Below are 25,379 nucleotides of genomic sequence, written 5' to 3'. Positions count from 1 at the left end.
GTTTGGAATGGTTTTTCTGATGATAACTCTGAGAATTCTTTGGATTTTGTGACGATGGTGAGGGTTTCTTAAGAGCCCACCACCCAAACAACTTTTCCAAGCTTCGATTCGGAAGATTTTGTGTTTGTTATTTCAAAGCCTCAAGGGAAATTTGGGAAGAAAGGAAGAACTGACTTATTTTGAAGGCAACTCTGCCTGTATTCTTTGATTCAAAGTGATGAAGGTTTTAGGCGGGGAGAGAAGACATTCTTAAACCTTTTTTGTTGCTTGCATAATTCAGGATGTAACAGGAACCTGTGGCTGCTCAAGAATCACAGAAAAATACACCTCCATTGTGGCTTCTGTGTCGCGATTTATCTTAAAGGAGAAACTAGGCTTAGAAACAACATCCAAGCTCTAGACCGGGCACTCTCCTGATGATGATGACGATGAAGATGGTGGTGGTGTTTTCAGGGCCTTGGGCCCCCCTTCCTTGCTGTCTGGATTCATCTCTTGCTGTTTTCCCAGCTTCCTTCCTTCCCTGCGACTGAGACGTTGAAGGTTTCACAGGGCTTTGATCACGGCTCTTTTGCAGACTTTTCATGTTTTGTATTCTAGTTTTCAGAGGAGACACGGGGTGGGCGGATGGGAACACGAAACACACGGATGGAGCTGTAGGGTTGCCTCTCTTCATGCCGGGCACGGCTCCGGTGACCTTTCAGGGCTGCGCGGCGGATCCGATCAAGGCAGGCCAAAGCTGCGGCTGGTTACATTCACAACCATCGAGGCTGGCATTGACATCAGTCAAGATTGGCTCTTCCTGGCTGTCCAGACAGCCTGGCATCAAGACCAGGAAAGATTCTGGAGCAGATCACGAAGAAGCCAGTCTGCAATCACTTGGAAAGTCACTACTCAAAGTCAGCATAGGTTTCTCAAAAAACAATATGCCAGACTCATCTCATCTCTTTTTCTGATAGAGTTATAAGCTTGGTAGATGCAGGGAATGCTGTAGCTGGAGCAGATCTTGATTTCAGGAAGGCCTTTGGCAAAGTCCCCCATGACCCTAGTCCAGTGATTCCCAAAGTGGGCGCTACTGCCCCCTGGTGGGTGCTGCAGCGATCCAGGGGGGCGGTGACGGCACCTATTAGGAGATGGGGTGGGGCCAGGGGAGGGGCAGGGCGGGGCCTCTTCCCAAGTGATGGAGACAAGGCTGAGAATTTATACCTCTCCTGAGGCGTGTTTTGGGACACAGAGGGTGGAGCTAGGGAAGGGGGCGGGGCCTCCTTCCAAGAGCCTGAGACAGGGCTGAGCCTCTATACCTCTCCTGAGAGGCCTTTTAGGACTAAAGGGCGGGGCTGGGGTGCGGGCGGGGCCTCTTCCCAAGAGCATGAGACAGGGCTAAGCCTCTCTGTATACCTCCCCTGAGGCGCTTGTTAGAACACGGGGGCGGGGTATAGAGGTTCAGCCCCATCAGGCACCTGGGAAGAGGCCCCGCCCCCTGTGTCCTGGCAGGCACTGCAAGACAGGGATAGAAGCTCAGCCCTGCCTCAGAGCTCATAACTCCTCCCATCCCAGTCCTGGCTGCCCAATTTTCCCCTTCTTCAATGCCACTGTCGAACCATTTGTTCAAACCAAACCTCATGCTGATATCAGTGCTAAAAATTTGGACAGTGTTAGTCAGAGACTGGATTTCAGTTTCTGTTTTCCCATACAGCTTTAGGTCATCCATGTACATCAGATGTGAAATTTTGTGAGATTTCTTAGATGTTTGATAGCCGAGGTTTCTTTTTTGTAAGGTTGTTGTTGTTATTATTATTATTATTATTATTTGAAACACAACAAGATGAGTCCACAGCACACTCTGCTGGCTGTTGTATTGGATCACACGTCGGACACTTCCCAAGTGTCTAGGACTGTATATTATTATTATTATTATTTTATTATGACACAGCAAACAAGATAGATATGCTGGATTTCGTATCACAAAATCACAAGTCGAACACTTCCCAAGTGTCTAGGACTCTGTGATGTATTTTCAGATGATGCGTGCAGATCCCAGTCGGGTGGCCTTTTGCAGTTGGCAGATCGTGATTATTATGATGAGCCCCTGCCCTGCAAGGCCTTGATGCCAAGCGGGATCTTCTTCCTTCCTCCCCAGCCAAGTTTGCGAGGCGCCCGCCCGCCTCCCTCCCTGGCGGGGGCCTCTGATGCGGGTTCGGTGCGGGGCGTCTACACGCGGAGGAGGAGGGGCCGAGCAAGGAAGGGGGGGGGGGCTGGCGAAGGCGCGGAGCGGCGTCAAAGCTCTCGCTAGCGCTGCTTGTGGCCACACAGCCCCTCTCTCTCTCTCTCTCTCGCCCGCTTTGCCTGCTTCTCATCCGGAGCTGCTGCCGAGAGAGACCGAGGAAGGAGGCGCCGAAAGAAGCGAGGAAGGAGAAGGAAGGAAGGAGGAAAGGAAGGAAGGAAGGAAGGAAGGAAGGGGTCTCCTGCCGCCCTGGACCGAGGCAGGGCCAACCAGGCAGGAGGAGGAGGAGGAGGAGGAGGAGGAAGGAGGGCGCAGGAGGAGGAGGAGGAGGAGGCAGGAAGATGGAGTCGGCGCCGGGGAGCCCCGCCGAGAGGGCGAGCGAAGCCGACGAAGCCGCTCTGGGCCCCACGGAGCCGGCGGGGAACGCCACGGAGCCGGTGAAAGACGGAGGCGAGCGAGGAGAGCGAGGAGGGGGAGAAGGGAGCCCCTCGGAGCAGCCCCCGCCCCAGCAGCAGCCCCCGCCTCCGCCGCCCCCCGCCAACCGCCGCCAGAGCTATGCCTCCTCCTCCTCGTCCTCCTCGTCCTCCTCCAACGGCAGCAGCAGCACCACCGCCAGAGCAGAACGGGCAGGTAGGACGGAGCGGGGGGGGGGGGGGACGGAGAGAGACCCTCGCTCGCCCCTCGGCACCGGGACGTGCGCCCCGCACCGCTCTGAATGGGAGACACACAGAGAGAGAGAGAGAGAGGAGGGGGAGGGGGTTAGGCCCGCCCCCATCCCCCACTGGCTCCGCCCACTTCCCCTCCCGGCGGGGAAGCAAGGAAGGAAGGAGGGAGGGAGGGGGGAAGAGAGATGTTTACCTGCAGCACGTGTCCAGGCCGGGTCAAGTCTCCCCCACCCAACGCTCAGGCTCACTTCATTCCCCAAACACTAGCATCCTTCTTCCGAGCTCAGTGTTATTCTAATCTTCTCCTTACAAGGAGGATGGGACTCTGCCCAGTTTAGTATTCTTCTATTCTTCATCCAATAAGGATGATAGGAGTCTCCCCAAACTCAAAGGTGATGCTCACTTGATTCTCCAACCATCAGCATCACTCTTCCAAGCTCAGTGTTATTTTAGTCTTCTCCTTACAAGGAGGATGGGAGTCTACCCAGCTTGATAGTCTTCTATTCTTCATCCAACAAGGCTGATGGGAGTCCCCCCAAACCCAGAGGCCAGTCTCAGTGGTGATGCTCACTTGATTCCCCAACCATCAGCATCACTCTTCCAAGCTCAGTGTTATTCTAGTCTTCTCCTTACAAGGATGAGGGAGTCTACCCAGCTTGATATTCTTCTATTCTTCTACTAACAAGGATGGAAAGAGTCTCCCCAAACTCAATGGTGATGCTCACTTGATTCCCCAACCATCAGCATCACTCTTCCAAGCTCAGGATCGTTCTATGCTTCTAACAAAGATGACGGTAGTCTCCCCAAACTCAAAGGCCAGCCTCAAAGGTGATGCTCAGATGATTCTTCAACCAGCATCATTCTTCCAAGTTCAGTGTTATTCTAATCTTCTTCTTACAAGGAGGATGGGAGTCTACCCAGCTCAATATTCTTCTATTCTTCATCCAGCAAGGATGATGGGAGTCCCCCCAAACCCAAAGGCCAGTCTCAAAGGTGATGCTCATTTGATTCTCCAGCCATCAGCATCATTCTTCCAAGCTCAGGATCATTCTATGCTTCTAACAAGGATGATGGTAGTCTCCCCAAACCCAAAGGCCGGTCTCAAAGGTGATGCTCACTTGATTCCCCAACCATCAGCATCATTCTTCCAGGCTCAGGATCATTCGATGCTTCTTCTAACAAGGATGATAGGAGTCTCCCCCAACTCAAAGATGATGCTGAGTTGATTACCCAACCATTAGCATCATTCTTCCAAGCTTAATATTATTCTATTATTCTAAGGATGATGTTAGTCCCCCTCAAACTCAAAGGCCGGTCTCAAAGGCGATGCTCACTTGATTCTCCAGCCACCAGCATCATTCTTCTCAGTTCAATATTATTCTATGCTTCTTCTAACAAGGATGATGGTAGTCTCCCCAAACCCAGGCTGGTCTCAAAGGTGATGCTCAGTTGATTCTTCAACCATCAGTATCATTCTTCCATGTTCAGTATTCTTCTTCTTCTAACAAGGATGATGGGAGCCTCCCCAGCCTCAGAGATGATGCCCAGTTGTTTCCCCAACCATCACAGCATCATTTTTCTGAGCTCAATAGTATTCTATGCTTCTTCTAGCAAGAAAGATAGAAGTCTCCTCCAATCCAAGGGCCAGCTTCAAAGATGATACTCAGTTGACTCTTCAAACATCAGCATCATTCTTCCAAGTTCAGTCTTATTCTATTCTTCTTCTAACAAGGATGATGGTAGTCTCGCCCCAACTGAAAGGTCAGCCTGGAAGATGATGCTGGGTTTATTCTCCAGCCACCAGCATCATTCTGCTGAGCTCAGTATTCTTCTATTCTTCTTCCAACAAGGATGAGGGGAGTCTTCCCAAACTCAAAGGCCAGGCTCAAGGGTGATGCTGAGTTTATTCTTCAACCATCAACATCATTCTTCCAAGTTCAATATTGTTCTGAGTCTATTCTAGTAAGGGGGATGGTGATGGGAGAAGGCAGGGATGCAAGCCCAAAGTAATGGAGCATCCTCCTGGTTGGCCCTGCTCAAAGCAAGAGCGAAATCAGCTCTAGAGAAGGGAAGAAAACTTTCCCAAAGCAGTCCTCCTCTCTCTCTCTCTCTCTCTCTCTCTCTCTCTCAATCTCAATCTCAATCTCAATCTCTCTCTCTCGTATATACAGCATTCCCTTTTCAGTCTCTTTCTCTTGAATGTGTGCTGTGGATTATCTGTTGAAAAGTGCTTCAAGACAGGAGCTGGTTGGGGCTGGCTCTCATGGATTTGGTGGATTGCTGTCTTCGCAGGACCATTGATACCTGCTCAGTTTGGTTCTGGTTCTGCTTGGTTTTGGAGAGATTCTTCCTGGTTTTTCCAGAGTGTTGTGTAGTTTCCAGGTCCTTTTCCAGAGTCCTTTCCCAGGCTTTTGATACTGCAAAGGGTGGGGTAACCTCCTGTCATGGGCTTCTTGAACCCTGGCACACAGTTGGACTCAGTGACCTTTGAGGTTCTTTTGGCAGGAGTCTCCCTGCATTGTTTCTCCATGGACGGGGATGATCTTCCTGCTTGGTTTGGAGAACACAGTGGTCCTCAGTAGCCATTGAACTCCTCCAAGACTAGGCTGGAAGCTTGAATACAGGGCCATCCTCGAGTTACGATCAAGATTGGTTCCCTAGGTTTGTTCTTAAGTTGTATTTGCTTGTAAGTCAGAACAAGGACATGTCTTAAGAGTCCCTCTTAAGCTTTGGGTAGGAAAGGGAACGGGATAACACCCCTGCGGCGTTGCCTTTGCTGTCTGTGCTTCTGGAGATTTCACTTTTTGAGAAATGTGGATGGTTGTGGAAACAAGGATTTGTGATAAAACTTCAGTAGAGACACCTTTTCCCAGGATAATTCTTCCACAAGTAGATTTCCCTTCCGAGGGTTATGTTTCTCTCACTGCCTGTTGTCTCAGCCCTGTTCTTAACTGCGAGTTATTTGCAAGTCAGAAGTTTGTAACTCAGGGATGGCCTGTACTTTGCTCCTTCCTCAAATGATCTGTTAAAAATGGACCCTGGGTAAATTAGGAATGGTCCACCATTGTATGAAATGGCCCCAGTCCTAAGAAATGTAGAGACAGGCCAACTCCTTGGGTCTGCCTTGGCCTGTATTCTCCCTTGGGCAAAGAAATCCGCAACACGGAACACAACTAGGGTGCCGCTATTGCCCTTACCGGCATGTTCATATTCAATGATAATGCAAACTCTTTGCAAAGATCTTCTGGGAGGCAAAACAAGAACCTGAGTCCCCTCTCTGCCTTCAAGACAATCTTAAGGTTCTTGTTGAGGGTGATCCTTTATATTTGCATGTATGTGTTGCAGAATTGTGGAGAAGGAGGGTAAAAGAAACAGAGCACCCTATACTTTGCTGCAATTCTTCCACTGATTCTGTGCTTTGATGCTGTTCAAACCCAAGCTCATCCCCTCTGTTTGTGTTGCAGGGAGGCTTCTTTTCCTGGCCTTCTCGTGGGCTCCGCCCCTTCTTTTGACCCCGCCTCCCACACCCAAGCCCCTCCCTGCTCCTATTCCCAGGCCTGTCCAGTCAAAAACAGCAGGCCCTCCTTGAAACATAAGCAAGGGCTGCTCGGTTATGTTGTGTCTCCATTGTGGTGGGTGTTGTTTTGATCCAGGATCAAGGCTGGCGAGGGAGGGAGGTTGGGAAGCAGACCTTGCCCGGTGAGAAGCGAGCAGAGCAGAAAAGTTCTTTGCTTTTATTCCTGCAAAGGAACAGCAGGGACCTTGAATCAATGCTGTGGAAAGGAAAGGAAAGGCAAGGGATGCCAAAAGCCCAGTTATGTAACAACGTTAATCAGAAACACTGGCGAAAGAAAGAATGCGTCCGAGGAGAGGAAGGAGAAGAGAGAGCCTGTTTGGGGACAAGGGTTTATAGAAAGCGGCAGGACTTTGCTGTTATACAATTCTCGTACTAACGGTTACTTCTGATCGGTTGCATCCGCATGGTTCATTTCTTGATAGAGCCTCACATTTTTGGGTTCTCCCCCATGATCTTATAGCACTTTTAACTTCATGTTTACAAGTCTTACTTAGTGCACTTTTGACCAGCCCATTCTTATGTTTTTATTGCTGCGTTTTAACTTTGTCTTATTAATGGTTGTGATTTTATCATATGCCTTTAATTTTCATTTGCGCGTTTTTGGTATTTGAGGTTATTGTATGTTTGTTTTGCATTTGTAAGCCACCCTGAGTCCCCACGGGGAGATGGAGGCGGGGTATAAGAATAAAATTATTATTATTATTATTTTATTATGACACAGCAAACAAGATAGATATGCTGGATTTCATATCACAAATCACAAGTCGAACACTTCCCAAGCGTCTAGGACTGTGTGATGTATTATTATTATTATTATTATTATTATTATTATTATTATTTTATTATTATTATTATTCTATTATTATTCTATTATTATTCTATTATTATTATTATTATTTTATTATGACACAGCAAACAAGATAGATATGCTGGATTTCATATCACAAAACCACAAGTCAAACACTTCCCAAGTGTCTAGGACTGTGTGATGTATTTTTGGATGATGTGCGCAGATCCCAGTTGGGTGGCCTTTTGCAGTTGGCAGATCGTAATTTTGTCAATGTCTATTGTTTACAAATGCCGGCTGAGATCTTTTGGCACAGCACCTAATGTGCCGATCACCACTGGGACCACCTGTACTGTTTTTATTATTATTGTTATTATTATTATTATTATTATTATTATTATTATTATTATTATTATTACAATCCCTGGCTCCCCCCCACTCTTGGAGACTCAGTTTCCTCTGAACCCTGGCAGTCTCATAGGCATTGCATTTTCACCATCACTCTCTCCTTCCTCATCTTACTCTTCTTATTTCTTCTCCTCATCATCTCCTTAGTCCTCTCCTTCCTTCCTTCCTTCTTTCCTTCCTTCTCCTTCTCCTTCTCCTTCTCCTTCTCCTTCTTCTTTTCCTTCCTCCTCTTCTTCTCTCTGTTTCACAACTTCCCAGATGTTTCTGGCTGGGAACCTGGACCATCCGTGATTCAGATTGTATCCAAGGACATGATGATGATGATGAGGAATGATTATTTCCCAGATGGCTTCCCCTCCCCCCTCCCTGTGCAAGTGAGTGTGTGTGCATTTGCAGAGAAGCCTTTTTGGACAGAATATTCTGTGTTTGTGTATGTGTGCAAGGGAGAGAGAGAGTGAGTGGCATGCCTCTCCCCGCTGCTCGCCTTCCCCCTTGCTGTGCCTGTCTGGAGAGAATTATGTAACCGAGCAAGCCTCTCCTGCTCCCTCCCTCCCTCCCTCCCTCCCTGCAGGAAAAGCCTGGTGGAGGGAGGAGAGGGCGAGGGAGGGGGAGGCGGCCTGCTTTGCAATGTGTGTTGCGTGGAGGGTTGGGTAGGGTTGGGTTGGGGGGTGATCTTAAACGGGTTCGGCTTCTTGATACTGGTAACCTGCTGACCCACATGCGCCTCCATCCACTCTCCTCCTCCCTTCTCTCTCCATCTGTGGCTGCTCCAATCCCCCCCACTGCCATCCCACCCCCACCCCCAATGCACACATTGCAGCAAGGATTATTAAACCAGAGGCGGAAAAGTGGAAACGGTGGGCACACAAACCCCGAGCGTCCCTGGCCTCTCCGCACGCAAGCCTTGCCCTTACGTAACAGGCGGCGCAGACTGCGGCCCAAGGGCCCGGTGGGGCTCGGAGTGGGGCAGGAAGGCACCCATGGCAGGGAACCCCTGGCCCAGATCGCTTGGGAAGGCTGCTTTGTGAGTCTTGTGTTTTGTTTGCTTTTGCAGAGCAACACTGCAGCGCATGACTGTGTGCATCATGTGCAGAAAGGGAGCTGTTAGTATCACAGCCGGTCCATTCCTTGGGTGCCAATAGGCCTCCGGTGCAAATTCAAGGTGCTTGTGATGATATTTAAAGCCCCAAATGCCTTGGGATCGCCCAACCTATCGAGACATCTCTCCTTACATCTATATATATCAAAGAGTGATGGCATCACGGCGACCCACAAAACTACAAAACTACAGGCCCCCCAACCTCGAAATTTGACAACACAACCCATCATCCACAACAAAAAGAAAAGCAAAATAAAGTCCTAAATAGAGAGAGAAGAATAATTGCTTTTATCCAATTGCTGCCAGTTAGAAGGCTAAGCTCTTCCAACTTGATCTCCTAGCAACCCAATAAAAAATAATAAAAAACACTAAAAAAAAAAAAAAACACTAAAAAATTAATACAATAAAATACTATAATAACAGAAAATAACTAAAAATAATACAATAAAATAATAAAATATAATAAATAAAAAGATAACTTACAATAAAATTAATTAAAAAATACAAATAACATCAAATAAAAATTGCACAACAATTTTTAACCAATACCACCACCACTTTGCCACAGCAATGCGTGGCCGGGAACAGCTACTATGTAATGTAATGTAAACTTTTATTACGGTCAATGACCAGCTCATATCAAGGGCACCCAGTCCCGTACATCCATATGAAATCCGAGAGGTTATATACTTCAGAATTAATAAAACTCCTATGAAACTAAATCATTGACAAAATTTAAAATCTAGGCTAAAAACTTCAATATTAATATAAACCCTTATAAAATTGAATCATTGACAAAATTTAAAATCTAGGCTAAAAAACTTCAACATTAATAAAAACCATTATAAAATTGAATCATTGACCAAATTTAAAATCTAGGCTGAAGATCATATACCAGTACCATTAAGACCCAACTCAACTCTCCTTACATAGAATCGTAAGTTTGGAAGAGACCTCAAGGGCCATCCAGTCCAACCCAACCCCTTTCTGCCTTCATGCAGGAATAATAATAATAATAATAATAATAATAATAATAATAATAATAAACTTTATTTTTATATCCCGCCCCATCTCCCCGAAGGGACTCGGGGCGGCTCACAACAGGGACAAGCCCGAAACAACGACACAACGTATCTGACAAAAACTTAAAACATTTCAACGATACACAAAATAAAATAATGGAACACATCATCTCAGCCGTGCTGACAGGCAGCCATTCAGAATCTGTTAAAAAATTTCTAGAGACTCCAGCAAACCCTCAGGCAACTATATATTCCATGTAGAACAGCTCTTTCCATCCTAATATTGAGGTGGATTCTTTATTTCTGTTGAAGTTTGAACCTATCGCTCCGTCCTTTCCTAGTCTCCAAAGCAGCCAAAAGCAAGCTTCTTTCCTCCTCAAGGGAGCTTCCTTTTAAATATTTAAATATGGCTGTCATGTCCCTTCCACACTTTCTTTCCTCCAAAATAAACCTCTTGAGCTCCTCCGCTCCTCATAGGGCTTGGCTTCCAAACCTCTGATCATTTGGTCGCCCTTCTCTGGACACCTTTCCGTTTGTCAATATCTTTCTAGAAAGCAAGGTGCTTGTAATGATATTTAAAGTCCTTGTAGCCTCTGGACTGGTGTATTTATAGGGATATCTATATCTGTCCAGGATTTGAGGCCTTGTGTTGGAGGCCTTTCCATTGTATCCCACCACCCAAAGAAACACACTGTCGAAAACATGGCATCCTTAGCCCGCAGTGGGATCCCCATGGGCCTCCTCCTGTACCATACAACGCCACAGTATTGCAACAAAATCCCAGACAATTGGATAGAATCAGCCACCAGAGAAAACATTGTCAACAAAAACAAGAGTGCATGCTTGTAGCGCATGAGGACGAAACCATGACATTGGGAGAGTCATTGTAATGGGATGATGACTACATAACCACGGCGCATCTACATAAGGAAGTTTAAATGTACATCTATTGATACATCAATGCAAGCTCAGTTTATGGAAAAACGTGTTTGTGGTTATAGCTATTTACAGGGATGTTTACATGTCTGTTGCAAAACTGCACAAATATTTTACAGATCATCATGTTGGTGTCACTTTCACCTGGTGCATTTTGCACCCTTTATGTCCCCGGTATGTTGAAGGATGAGAGCCGTAGGAGGCAGAAAAAGCCACGGATGAACTAGAGAGATCGGATGAGGTTCAGACACGACATATGAACTCTTTCTTTCTTGATCTCGGCGAGCCATCTGCACCGTGCGAATTAGGAACGGCATTAGGAATCACAGAATCCTGTGGCACCTCAAAAACAAACAGATTTCTTGTGCCGTCGTTTTGGGAACTGGGCTGCAGGCCAAGAAAGCTGTTTCTGACACAATAAATCTGTTCATCTTTAAGGTATCACAGAACTGTTTGCCGTTGCAACAGGCTAACACATGGCTGCCGTTCTGGAAGCTGATCCAGGCCACGGTGTAAACAGGGAACGTTGCACAAAGAGAAGCAACCAGGAGGCGGAAACAACGTCAAGGCACGGAACAGCAACAGGCCTTGGACGCTCCTCTCAAGTTCAGACTGAAACCTGGAGCAGTTTTGATTGGCACCCTTCAAAATGCAGGGCTTTTTTTTCCTTTTTGCAAGCTCTCTCAATATGACTGCTGTACTTTTGAAGTGCCGGCCTGTGCCGCTTTGTAGCTTGGAGCCAAGAAGCAGCAGATTTTTATACATTTTTTAAAAAGAAGAAGAAGAAGACATATCCCCGTGATTTAAATACTCTCGGCTTATGGAGACTTCAGCTCTGCCTCTGGCAATGGGAGGAAGTGGTGATAAATTATCCCTAGCAAGGAGAAGATGTGCTCTCATTTTCCTCCAGCCATTTCGCCCCGAAGCCCCAGGAGCCGGGTTTAAGTCTTCATTTGGCGAGACGCACAGCCAGAGGCCGGTGTGGGCAGGCTCCGCTCTGCTCACAAGTAACTGCTTGGACTCTGGATGCCGGCTATACTTCTGCAGTCCTGCCCTTTCTTTTCCTTTCCTCTTGGCTTCTGCTGCTCTGCCCTTTGCTTACCTCAGACGATGCCCTGCTGTGCAAACAAAGGCCAGAGCTCCCAGGAAAGGAGTAGAAGAGCAGAAGAGTTCCCATTTTGTGTGTGTTTAGAAGACGGCCAAAGATACGGGATTCTGCACTTGGAGGGCATCTCTGGGGGACATCTAGTCCAACCAGTGCAGACCTCCCATAGCTAAAACATCCTGAGAGAAGGTCTGCAACCTCTGTCTGAAACAGTACTTCCCAACCTTTTTTTTGACCAGGGACCACTCTCCAACATTAGTACCAAAAGGGTTCCGAATCAATTTTTGGTCAACTTCAGATTCGGTTTGGTTATTTGGGATGCTGATTCAGAATATTGCATTGGATAGACCACATCAGCTCTAGTTTCTGGTACAGAACATGTGCTATCCAGTAGTCATTTTCTGCTCGCCCATAGAAAAACATGTTTAATAATCTAGAACTGATGCGGTCTATCCAATGTAATTTTCTGAATCAGCACCCAAATTACCCCAGGAACACCAAGAAAGACACCAAGGATTATTTTATTTTTTTGGTTGGGCTGTGTTATTATTCATAGTAGTAACGGTGAGGCCGCGGACCATATTTTAGTTCTTGTGGACCACTGGTGGTCCACACGCCACAGGTTGGGAACCACTGGTCTAAAAGCACCTGCCGAAGGAGACTCCGGCATTTGTTGGGGGAGGCTGTTCCACCATCAAAACATCTTATCGCACCAGGAGGGTCTTGCGAACAGGAGAGTTTGCTCATGGGTCCTCAAATTTTTAAGTGGAGGGCCGGTTCATGGTGTATCAGACTGTTGGGGGGCCGGACTATGATGAAATAGTCCAAAATTAGGATTGTTGTTGTTGTGTGCCTTCAAGTCATTTCAGACTTAGGTCAACCCTAAGTCTAAAGTTTAGGACAGGCCCAAGTAAATGACCTTGGAGGGCTGCATCTGGCCCACGGGCCTTAATTTGGGGACCCCTGATCTAGACGATCTCATAAGACCATAGGTGAGGAAAGAGACCTCCAAAGACCATCTAGATGGTCTCATAAGACCATAGGTTAGGGAAGGGACCATCAAAGACAATCTAGATGATCTCATCAAGCCATCAGAAGACCATAGATAAGGAAAGGGACCCTCAAAGACCATCTAGATGGTTTCCTAAGATCATAGGTAAGGAAAGGGGCCCCAAAGGCCATCTAGACAATCTCATAAAACCATAGGTAAGGAAAGGGACCCTCAAAGGCCATTTAGGCAGTCTCATAGGACCATAGGTAAGGAAAGTGACTTCCAAAAGCCATCTAGATGGTCTCAAAAGGCTGTAGCTAAGCAAAGAAACCTTCAAAGACCATCTAGACAATCTCATAAGGCCATAAGTAAGTAAAGTGATGTCCAAAGACCAGGTAGACTTGGGCCAATCCTAAGTCTAAAGTTTAGGACAGGGGCCAGGGAAATGACCTTAGAGGGCCGTATCCGGCCCACGGGCCTTAGTTTGGGGACTCTTGGTCTAGACTCTAGGTTTTCTTGGGTCAGAAGCCCTTCACTTCAACATAGATTGTTATTATATGTGGTTTTTGTGTATCCGTACAGCGTTCAGGAATCTATCCCCCGTGGATATGGGGGTTGTTGTATATTTGAGGTCTAACTGGAGAAGGTGGGTCCCCCTCCCTATCTGATGAGAGCCGATCCCTTCTTGCCCTCGGCCGCCAAGTCTCCCTCCAGAGGCGAGAAACGACTCCGCTCCTCTTCTGCCTCCGCCACCCCTTTGCCTGAGCATTTCATTTTTATTCCTTAAATATCTCGCTCCTCGATTATGAGAAAAAGTCTAGGTTTTTTTTTCCAGCATGAGCTGAACTTCTTGATAGCGTAACAAATTTTAGCTTAGCTTGCTACTATTCTAATGAGCTTCCTTCTGGCTAGATAAAAAAAAATTAAGCTGCAGCAGCCTTGCTGTGGAAAAGATTCCTGCACAAGGATTTGACAAGTAAGTTTAGCCGATTGTTAAAAAGCGAGCGATGATTATGGGCTGGCAGCAGGCGAGACCGGTTCTGAATTTTAAAGAAGCAAGATCTAATGCTTATTGGCAAAACAATTTCAGCTGAAAACAATACGTTTGAGAGCAGGAGGCGAGAATTCGGTGGTGGTGGTTGGGGGGGGGGGGCATGTGGTAAACCTCAGCATTTTCTACCAGGAGGTTTGACCAAATGTGTCTGTCCGAATGTGTGAATATGAACACACTTAGAGGAGCTGGTAGCATCAACATTAGTAGAGTAGTGAATCTGTGCATTCTTCAAGTGAGCTCTCCAAGGTAGAGCATCTCTTCTGGGGCCAGGATTCAGCACCTTGGAGAGCTCCTTATTCCAACACCCACGTTGCATAAACTGTTGTAGACGAAGGCCACCAAGCACCACTACACACGCCGCCTTTTAGGCTGCTTTGAATCCCTACTTGCTATTTTTTGTCAATGGTTCCATTCTTCTGGGATCACAGAATGGATTCCATCTGGAATTTCCCAGCCTTGAGCCGCTGCTAAGATATTTGTGTTTCCCAAAGACGTTTCTTGCAAAGGATCCATTCTGGGGTTTGGCAAAAAATGTCCACCCGGCCTTTTTGGATGGCTCAGGCGTTTGCTAAGCATTGGGCCCCTTTCATGGCTATCCTGTGGTCTTTCTTGATCTTAACTTGACTGGGTTTATAGGAACCATAGGTCAAGGTAAAGGTTTTCCTCTGACATTAAGTCCAGTCGTATCCGACTCTGGGGGTTGTGCTCATCTCCATTTCTAAGCCAAAGAGCTGGCGTTGTCCGTAGATGCCTCCAAGGTCATGTGGCTGGCTTGACTGCATGGAGTGCCATTGCCTTCCCGCCAAAGCAGTACCTATTGATCTACTCAAATTTGCATATTTTCGAAATAATAGGTTAGCAGAATCTGGGGCTAACAGTGGGAGTTCACCCCACTCCCTGGATTCAAACTGCTGACCTTTCAGTCAGCAGGTTCAGCAGCTCAGCGGTTTAACCCACTGCGCCACTAAGGGCTCCATAAGGAACCATAGGAACCATTTATTTCCATTTATTTCATTTATTTACATCCTGCTTTATCTCTCCATACAGAGACTCAAAGCGGCTCACAGTCAAAAACATTACAACTTAAAATACACAATAATAGAACAGTACAGTAGAGTCTCACTTATCCAAGACTCGCTTATCCAAGGTTCTGGATTATCCAATGCATTTTTGTAGTCAATGTTTTCAATATATCATGATATTTTGGTGCTAAATTCGTAAATACAGTAATTACAATATAACATTACTGCGTATTGAACTATAGGCTTTTCCTTAATCCCTCCTTATTATCCAACATTTCGCTTATCCAAGGTTCTGCCGGCTTATTTAGCTTGGATAAGTGAGACTCTACTGTATATCATTATATATTATTATATATTATCAGTAGTATTAGATTTAATATATTAGTAGTATTATATTACAATATTATTATATATATTTTCTTAACAGTCTGCTCTGGTGGGAGGTTGAAATGCTGTCCTCAGCTGGCCTCAGATCTATGCGCGAGTGCAGATATGTATGCATGACAACCAGAAAACATGTGTGTGTGTGTGTGTGTGTATGTATGCTGGGAAAGGTTCATGAGGGATGCAATATTTGGACTGACACATAATCTCTGCTATTGACTGGAATGTATCTCTAGGCGCAAACCAAAGTGGCAGATTTTCCCATTGCTTTTAGGTGTTTGTGCTTCAAACAATAGGCTGAAAACGCAATATAAAACCATAGTGGGAAGGGGCTGTGTGGACTCTCCTGTCCACTCCATTGCTCAACGCCGCATCTCCTAGTTGGTGGGATTCCTAGTATTACAAAGTACACCCTGCCTAGGAAAGCTCTCAAAGGAGCTACAAGAGCCTTTTGCATACTGATATTCCAGACTAACATGGCAATGTCCTTAAAAACAACTGCAGATGTAGATCTGCATGTATATTGGATAGTATTGTGGGAACACACATATCAGAAGCCTACAGAAGAAGCGTTGCTATAGCATGACAGCGCTGGAATTTTTCCAGAGGGACGCACAACAGTTTTGACTAGAGCTTTCCTGATTCTCGCCGCTCTGCCAGAAATTTTCAGAGTAATATTTGGAACAGAAGGAGCAACAGGCTCTGACTCAAATTTCTTGGCATGCGGCAAGTCAGAATTCTCGGTTCCAAAGAACAGTTCTTGGATGGCAGTCTTTTGCGTCGCTCCTTCCTCCACCAACGGCAATGTTGTGTTTACTTGCAAAGCAGTGACGATAAGCTGATTTGCTGCTTGTGTTGCACAGGCCGAGGAGTACAGATAATATATGGAAATAGCTTTTCCCCATTGCAAGAATCCAGAACTCTTGCTGTTGTGTGCCTTCAAGAAGTTTCAGACTCTTATTGTGGAATTTTCTTGGTGAATTTTTTTGTCGAAGGCTTTCATGGCCGGGATCACAGGGTTGTTGTATGTCTTTCGGGCTGTGTGGCCATGTTCCAGAAATATTCTCTCCTGACGTTTCGCCCACATCTATGGCAGGCATCCTCACAACCATACACATCCATACCTCACAACCTCTGAGGATGCCTGCCATAGATGTGGGCGAAACGTCAGGAGAGAATATTTCTGGAACATGGCCACACAGCCCGAAAGACATACAACAACCCTTTTCTTGGTGAGATTTGTTCAAAGGGGAGTTTTTTCATTCCTTTTTTCTGAGGCTGAGAGAGTGTGATATGCTCACGACATCCCAATGGGCTTCCAAGTGAGGATTTGAACCCGGGTCTCCTAGGATTACAACCCAACGCTCAAACCGTTATGCGGCACCACAATGTTCCGAATATACCAGCCTCCTGCAGATAATTTAGCCAAACTACAATTGATCATTGCTTAAACCGAGGCTTAAAAGTCCCAGATTAATCACAAGCCAAGAACGGACTAATAAAGTTTGTCATGTAAGGCTGTTATTAAAAATTAGCAAGGCAGTTAGAGTGAGGAATGGCAGACTGTTGAGCCCTGGAAGAATCTAACAAAACCCTTTTGCCAAATGTGAGAAGACAGATTATGATGTAGAAATTAATATCTAGTTGTGCTTTAATTGTGGGTTCGGTTTGATGGCTCTGCGCATGAATTATCTGCATGAGATCGAGATACATTCATGCTCCGCTACTTCCATTTTATCACTCAACTTGATTTTTCGGAAGAATTTATCTACGGAGGGCTGGTGATGCTTCTGCGGTTTATTCACAGTTTTCTAATGAACCAATTCATTACAACCATTGTTTTGAAAAAAAAATCCTGTTTCAAAGTTGTTGCGAAGATAATTAGATGGGGCCCGTATTATTGGATTTGTGCATCGATATATTTAATACTTTTTTTTTAATAAAGAAGAAATATGCAACAGATTTGACTAGAGCAGTTTGGGATTCTTGCAGAACTGCCAGAGATTTGAGAATAATCCTTGGAAGGGAGAGAAGGAGAGAGAGCAGCGCTGTTTGAATCACATTCCTTGGCAGGCGGAGGCTAGAAGCAAAGTGCCGTTTTCCAAGTCAGATTTCTTGGAAGGCTTTGGAGCCTCCTTCCCCTGTCAGTAACAACAAGATCCATAATACAGTTTTTAAACAGGAAGTTTTTAATCTCGCCCCGAGGGACGCGGAGGCTTCTAAGGTTCAGAGATTGGCAGCGCTTTTGTGGGAGGAAGCAGCCAAAGAACATTTTTTCACCCTTTTGCTGCTAAGGATGCAACACTCGAATGGAGCTCTCTGGAACTTGCAGGAGAATCAGAGGGTTTGCGGGACTCTGATGTTGCAGAGTAGCCTCTGAATCTTTTCACCTCTGCTTTATTATTATTTATTATTATTATTATTATTATTATTATTATTATTATTATTATTATTATTATTATTATTGAGACAAATACAGAGTATGACACAGCAAATGAGATCTATATGCTGGATTTTGTATCCCAAAATCACAAGTTGAACACTTCCTAAGTGTTTAGGACTATGTGATGTATTGTTATTATTGACACAACGACATTGTATGACACAGCAAACAAGATAGATATGATGGATTTCGTATCCCAGAATCACAAGTTGAACACTTCCTAAGTGTTTAAGACTGTGTGATGTATTATTATTATTGACACAACGACATTGTATGACACAGCAAACAAGATAGATATGCTGGATTTTGTATCACAAAATCACAAGTCGAACACTTCCTAAGTGTTTAGGACTATGTGATGTATTATTATTATTGACACAACGACATTGTATGACACAGCAAACAAGATAGATATGATGGATTTCGTATCCCAAAATCACAAGTCGAACACTTCCCAAGTGTTTAGGACTGTGTGATGTATTTTCGGATGATGCATGGTGCTGTGACTCGGATTATTATTATTATATTCATTTATACACCCCACTTTATCTCCCCAAAGGGGACTCAAAGCGGCTAACACAATGCTTTCAATCGCAAATACCTATGTGCCTGCCCTCCCAAAGTTTTAGCAAACCCTACAAAATGAAAATAATAATAATAAATAAAACTTTATTTATACCCCGCCACCATCTCCTCACGGGGACTTGGGGCGGCTCACATGGGGCAAGGCCCGGTCAATATAGTTCACAAAAACAACAGCATAAATACATTGCACAATATACAAAAAATAAAACACAGTAAGACAAAAGAATGCCAGTCCTATGTGTTGTCGAAGGCTTTCATGGCCAGAATCACTGGGTTGCTGTGAGTTTTCCGGGTTGTCTGGCTGTGTTCCAGAAGCATTTTCTCCTGATGTTTCACCCACATCTGTGGCAGGCATCCTCAGAGGTTGTGAGGTCTGTTGGAAACTAGGCAAAGGATTCCCCCAGGCCGGAATCAGCCAGGTTTTGAAGCTGCAAGAGTTCTTTCTCCCACCCTGGACTTTCCACAGATATATAAACTTCACTTGCCTAGTTTCCAACAAACCTCACATTTCAGGATGCCTGCCATAGATATGGGCGGAATGTCAGGAGAGAATGCTTCTGGAACAGGGCCATACAGTTCGGAAAACTCACACCAACCCAATGGCAGGAGAAATGTTAAAAGCCTTTGAAATAACAAGGGAAATGGAAGCCAAGTATTTTCCCTGAAGCCTGGAGAACAACAAAGTAAACAATGGCTATCGCTCCCTGAAGAATAGTGATGGTTGCGGACTCCAAGGTTGAAGGGCAATGAATCCACTCCAGGTTTGAGTATGAACTTTAATGGAATTCTCCAAAGTACGGAGCCAGTTTGCGGCTCCTTAACACCTTGGATAGATTCCCAAAGTCTGAATTGAAACCTAGAGTGCCTTCACCGCCTCAACCTACATGGAAGGCGTTGTTCTGGAAGACATTCTGTTGTGTTGACGCCAACACTGAGAAGGCTCTGTCTCATATTTCTACATACCAAGGACTTGTCTGAGTGTCACTGTAAGCCAGGAATGACTTGAAGGCACACAACAGGAACCCTGATTATATGTTTGCCATTCATGAAAGAGCTGGACAGCAAGTAGGGAGACAGAGGCCTGGGAAGTCCCGTCCTCCTCGGCAGCCCTGGGCAAGAGGGACAAGGCGCCTTTAAATCACCCCGATCCCTTTCTGCAGACACATCCTTGGCAGGAGGCCTCCTGGTCCCAAACCTGCAGAGTTAAATTTACCAGAATGACAACTATATGCTCAGGGTTTGGTTACCTAACAGCAGTTGCTGCCGTTTCACATTCATATCCCGATACGAGTATCAAGCCCGGTTTGTGCTGAGCGGGGAGTGTGTGCAGCTTAATCATTCCCTTCATGTACTTCCCACTGTCCTCTCTTCATGTTCTCCATGGTGATCCTGAATATTTGAGCAAACACCATTGCCACCAACAATTACCACTTTGTCTGCTTTTCTCTGGAATCTTTGTGGCCTTCCAGACAAAGGTGATCAATAGCTCCCACCAGTCCCTTAAGCAGCATATCCCAATGGCAGGAATGCTGGGAGCTGTAGTTTAACAGCATCTGAAGAACCACCTGATCCCCTCCCTTCCTGTATGGGTTTTAATCTAAGCATACCCATTTTCAATCTCCTTGGACGAGGTTGAATATAAGTTCATTTGCGCCAGGGGTGAATGCATCCATTCATGCCCACTCTGTCCCATAGAGACAAATGTGCCCATTTTCTGGAAGTGTCCTACTGACCTTCTGACTGAAATGGTCACTCCAGTGTCGATGGAATGGAAAATCTGTTCTGAATTTTTTTGCTGAACTTTAAAAGAGTTGTCCAAATACCTGGATTTATTTTAGGAGGTCAATGAAGCTGAAATTAATAAGGTTCATTTTGGACTAAGATCCAGACCAGAAGCCCTGCTTTGACTACAGTTTCAGCACCTTGGAGAGAACCCATAAGTGTGGACTTAGGTCCAGAATGGATTCAAGAGCTAACTGAGTTGGAGATCATCAATCACTGCTAACCACGTCCCATAAACCTTTCATGTTTCTGAGCCTTTTGTGGGCCAGCAGAAGGAACAACGAGTGGGCCTATGCTGGGGTGCCTTTGTGGGGTGTGCAAGGACCACTCCTTGGTGACCCTCGAAAGGCGCTCTTGGAGCAAAGACGGCAGTGCTGGACAGCCTGAACTCTCCTGGCTTGACCCGGTCATTTTGTGGATCAAATATCTTTTCATTAGTACATTGTGGCTCAACTTTCTGAACCCTGCTGTGAATATGTCCAAGTTGGCAGTTTGCTGCTTTTCCCGCCCGCTTGCATTTCAGTTGACGTAAGAGATGGTCTCTTCGGGAGCACTGGTTGTTTCTCTTTCCCGGTCCCTGAGCTTCCTTCTTCCTAGGTTTCTACTCTCCAGAATATAACAAGAACCCCTAACATTGGGCAGAATTGTATTAGCAAACGACCTGCACTGTGTCTCTTTCTATAATTATGCAAAGGAAATGATCTCAACAACACTAGGACTTGCAGAATAAAAAGGTCTTGAATTGATCTGGGAAGTGTGTTTGGATGGAGCAAGAGGAGATACAGCTGCCACCCCCGCAACCTACCAGCTTTCTTCAAGCTTCATTGTTTTCATGCAACTTTCCCGGCCGAGAGGGATATATATTTGATATCTGTGTGACTTTTGTAATTCACCCTCAGTCGTCCACAGGGATTTTTAGTCCTCCTAATGCCCGGTCTCAGCAGAGTCATATATATGCCTTTGCATGCTCCACCTCTTCTCCCCAGTTGCTCCCACGTCAAAATATATCAGAGCTCTCTAAGGTGCTGGATCTATTTTTGAGATAGGCTTTAGCACCTTGGAGAGAGAGCCCGTAAAGTTCAGCTGAAATGCAGGAACAGATTCTCCTGCCCTCGCGAACACTGATGCTTGCAACCTGTAGAATAGCAGCTCTGTTAGATAGATCTGGATTTCTTTGCATATCCAGATTGAGCCTCCTTTCCCCAGAATTCTGAAGGTGGAAATACTCCAAAATCCAAAACGGTTCACACGGGTGGCTGAGGTAGGGACGCTTTTGATTCTCGTGGTTGAATGTACAAAAACTTTGCGTCCTGCACAAAATTGTATGAAATGATTCCCAGGCTATTTTAAAACATAACTTGATTTTGTGTATAGACTGGGTCCCATCTCCAAGGTATTGCATTATGTCACCGGGCTGTGGCACAGCTGGCTAGTAACCAGCTGCAATAAATCACTACTGACTGAGAGGTCATGAGTTCGAAGCCCGGGTCGGGTTAAGCTCCTGACCACTAAATAGCCCGGCTTGCTGTGTTACCTAAACAGCCCGAAAGACAGTTGCATCTGTCAAGTAGGAAATTTAGGTACACTTTATGCGGGAGGCTAATTTAACTAATTTACAACACCATAAAACTGCCAGCAGCACGTGGAAAGGAATGAGGAAGTACAGCATTCGGTGTCACTCATGGATGATGAAGCAACAGCTCCCCCTGTGGCCGGAATCTACTGTGCCTTCCTTGAGCTCCTGGTTTTCTCCAATTGAGCTTCCTCGAAAACCCCCGAAGCATTGGGTGATGTTCATAAGGCCTTGTTTAGGCCGGCAGCAGTGTGCTATGAATGCTGGAACTTCCTAATCAAAACAAGATCTGAGAGTTTTTAAGAAGACTGTTTTGGAATGCATTTGCGCCCATCAACTTGATCAAGCCGCCTTGATTAAAAACAAAACCGTCCTCGCTTCACAGCCGTGGCGTTGGAGGGGGTGAGCCCCGCCGGGCTCCGTCTGATCCGGTGGGAAAGCATTTCCATCTAGGCTCAGGAGGGCTATCTGGTTGATGTTTGCTTTAAAGGATTCTGTCAGATTAATAGCTTCCTCGGAGACTTCTACGATCGCACCGCGTAACATGGCAAAGGGGACAGAGGAAGCAAGGCAGGAAGAAGGCAGCCTTGAGTTAATGATGGGAGGACTCCAGCTTCACCAACCCTCTGATCCTTATTAGATGCCACGGCGGTTTGCCTGGAAATTTAATACGTTACAAACAGGAGGCAGTGGCTCTAGGCCATGTTGCTGGGCCTGGTTGGCTCTCTAGAGGGTATTTTGGAACATTTGGGGTGCAAAAACAGATTTGGGGGACAGCGTGCCCACCTCTGATTTAGACTTTTGGATTTTCCTTAAGTAACACCACAGCGTCAAGGTGCCGCAAAATGCATGTGATCTTTGTTTGGTTGTTTATGAGCACTCTTTGCAGTCCATACCTCCTTCTAGTGTGCTCAAGGTGTGCTCAGTTGTGTCCTTTTCCCCATTTGAGTTGCAAACCAACTACCCTAAGAGAGAGGCAGAGAGTGGGCTAATGTAGGTTGGATTTGTGTTGTCGAAGGCTTTCATGGCCGGGATCACAGCGTTGTTGTATGTTTTCCGGGCTGTATCGCCATGTTCCAGAAGTATTCTCTCCTGACGTTTCACCCACATCTATGGCAGGCATCCTCAGAGGAGAGAATAGGGCCATACAGCCCGGAAAACATACAACCCTGTAGGTTGGATTCTTGTTGGCACCGTATGTGCTCTCATCCAGAAATATTTTTATCCGCAGTTGACTGTCTGCATTCAGTTGTGGGTTGCAGAAATGGAATTGGTCCCACATTTCTGTGTCTTTCAAACCCAGCACTCCCCAAGCCCATTAAAAACGAGTCCAACATGGAAGAAAGTTTTCCCACCGCAGGCCTGTCAATCTGCCTGTCCAGCCCTCTTGTTGGGTGCCTTCGAGGGCCCCGTCCTCAGACGCTTGCATGCTGGAAATGACTTTGTCTGCGGGTTGTACCATGGCTTCTCCCCAGAAGATGTGTCTCCTCAGCATGGCTCCTTGTCGAGTCGCCGGGAAGCCGGCGGAGAGCTCTGCCGCCGCGCTGTTTCAGGCCTTGTTCGACAAAAGGAATGGAGAGTTTCCAAACCACAGTTCTTTTCTTCTTTAAAATAAGAAAACCCTTGGAGGGATGGTGCAGCCAGGGCCAATCTATTTGTTACACATCCCTTGTTGTCGTTTGCAAGATGTCTCTATAATGTACTCTTTTTTTTTTGAAGGGGGAAAAAAAAACCTCCCGCTGCTTCCCACCTCCTTCTTCCTCTTGTAGCAAGTCTTTCTGTTTGATAGAGATTCTTCCTGGAGTGCCAATTGATTTCCAAATGAGTGGAAAATATGGAAAATGTTTCGTAATGGGGAAATAGGAGAGGCATTAAAGTTGTTGGCTGTGCTTTGCAGCAGTGCTCAGTTTCTGGACCACGAATCCCAGGCAATGCCCCAAAATCACCTTCGGTGCTTATCTCGTGTGATCCGTGTTGCAATTTGACGGTCGTACCATGGGATCTTGTGGCGGAGAGTTCCATCCTTTCTTGCGTGGAGATACTTCTCTTGCTTCCCAGCTGCCCCAAACCAAATGCCAATTGAGTCCGAAGAAATGCCTTTGCTGTTTGGACTGCAAGGGGAGTGTTTGCATTTCCTCCCGGCAGTTGACACAGTTCCCTTTTCCACGAGGGTATCTCCTCCGCACAACCAAATGGATGAACAAATGAGTTGGATATAATCGGAAGCGATCGCCTAAGAGTCCTTTCCTGGTGGCTGAGTGGAAGGGGAGGCATTCTCTTCAAACATTAAATGCATTTGAGTGTAAGTGTGAAAGAGAAAGAGCGAATGAGTTATGATTATTTTAAGACTTTGGCTGGAATATTGTGGCGTCTTCTGCATGTATAGGTTCCTCTGTGGAAGCGAGTGGATATGTTTGCCTGATGCAGAACGAGGGCCGTATTCAGATGAAGTTTGCAAAAATGCACAGGATGTTATACTGGTCATGGTTGGTTGTGCATTGCACTTGAAGGTGTATGTCTCATTCCTTCTTATTAAAGAGCCCCGGTAGCGCAGTGGGTTAAACCATTGAGCTGCTGAACTTGCAGACCGAAAGGTAGGTGGTTCAAATCCGGGAAGTGGGGTGAGCTCCCACTGTCAGCCCCAGCTTCTGCCAACCTGGCAGTTCGAAAACATGCAAATGTGAGTAGATCAATAGGTGGGAAGGTAACGGCGCTCCATGCAGTCATGCCAGTGGCCACATGACCTTGGAGGTGTCTACGGACAACGCCGGCTCTTTGGCTTAGAAATGGAGACAAGCACCAACCCCCAGAGTCAGACACGACTGGACTTAACGTCAGGGGAAACCTTTACCTTTACCCTTTTATTCAAACTCACACAGAACTTATTTTTCTATTTGCAAACTGAGACTGAAATCTTAGCTGTACCTCAATCATAGTAAAATTAGGGGACGCTTCCTCTTGATTTACTTGTGGAGATGGGAGAAGGAATTTCCTCCCTGTCTATTGCCAGAAGGAAAATGCAGAGCGGAGGGTGAGGCCTGGACCCACAGTAACCAGAAGAGATGGAGGAAGCAAGTAAATATATATATAGACTAGCTGTGCCCGGCCAAGCGTTGCTGTGGCAAAGTGGTGGTGGTATTGGTTAAAAATTGTGTAATTTTTATTTGACGTTATTTGTATTTTTTTATAAATTTTATTGTAAGTTATCTTTTTATTATATTTTATTGTTTTCTTGTATTATTTTTAGTTATTTTCTGTTATAGTGTTTTATTGTATTAATTTTTTTAGTGTTTTTTATTATTTTTATTGGGTTGCTAGGAGACCAAGTTGGAGGAGCTTAGCCTTCTAACTGGCAGCAATTGGATAAAAGCAATTATTCCTCTCTCTCTCTAATTAGGACTTTATTTTTCTTTTCTTTTTGTTGTATCAGCCTAGAGCCGTGGATGATGGGTTGTGTTGTCAAATTTCGAGGTTGGGGGGGCCTGTAGTTTTGTTGTTTTGTGGGTCGCCGTGATGCCATCACTCTTTTATATATATATAGATATTCTGCAGTCTTAGCATGTTGCAGGAATCATTCAGGGGAGCCTTGCAAAACGGTCGCTTGCGGAAGATTTGCACACTGACCCTTCTTCTTGATCCAAACCGAGCCCAACATTATGGGAGAATTTGCACTCTAGTCTCCCAAGCCATGAAGACTGGAGGCCCCGAAACATGGAAGCCCAAGT

The 25,379-nt window shown here is 45.7% G+C and overlaps 1 protein-coding gene across 2 annotated transcripts in view; it reads left to right on the top strand.

Annotated features, from left to right (window-relative positions):
- The first annotated feature begins 2,257 nt into the window (after positions 1 to 2,257).
- rora (RAR related orphan receptor A) overlaps positions 2,258 to 25,379 on the top strand; it is a 188,133-nt gene continuing 165,011 nt past the window's right edge. Inside the window, exon 1 of one of the 2 annotated variants that reach the window (XM_062963436.1) lies at positions 2,258 to 2,851. In XM_062963436.1, coding sequence (XP_062819506.1) covers positions 2,563 to 2,851 — 289 coding nt within the window. In that variant the 5' untranslated portion in view covers positions 2,258 to 2,562. The remainder of the gene's footprint in view (positions 2,852 to 25,379) is intronic. The other variant, XM_062963435.1, reaches the window with a different exon arrangement.

This window comes from Anolis carolinensis, unplaced genomic scaffold, assembly GCF_035594765.1.
Source record: "Anolis carolinensis isolate JA03-04 unplaced genomic scaffold, rAnoCar3.1.pri scaffold_11, whole genome shotgun sequence".
NCBI classification, from domain to species: Eukaryota; Metazoa; Chordata; class Lepidosauria; order Squamata; family Dactyloidae; genus Anolis; species Anolis carolinensis.
The sequence above is the reverse complement of the archived record's forward strand: the minus strand, read 5'-3'. Positions and strand labels throughout refer to the sequence as shown.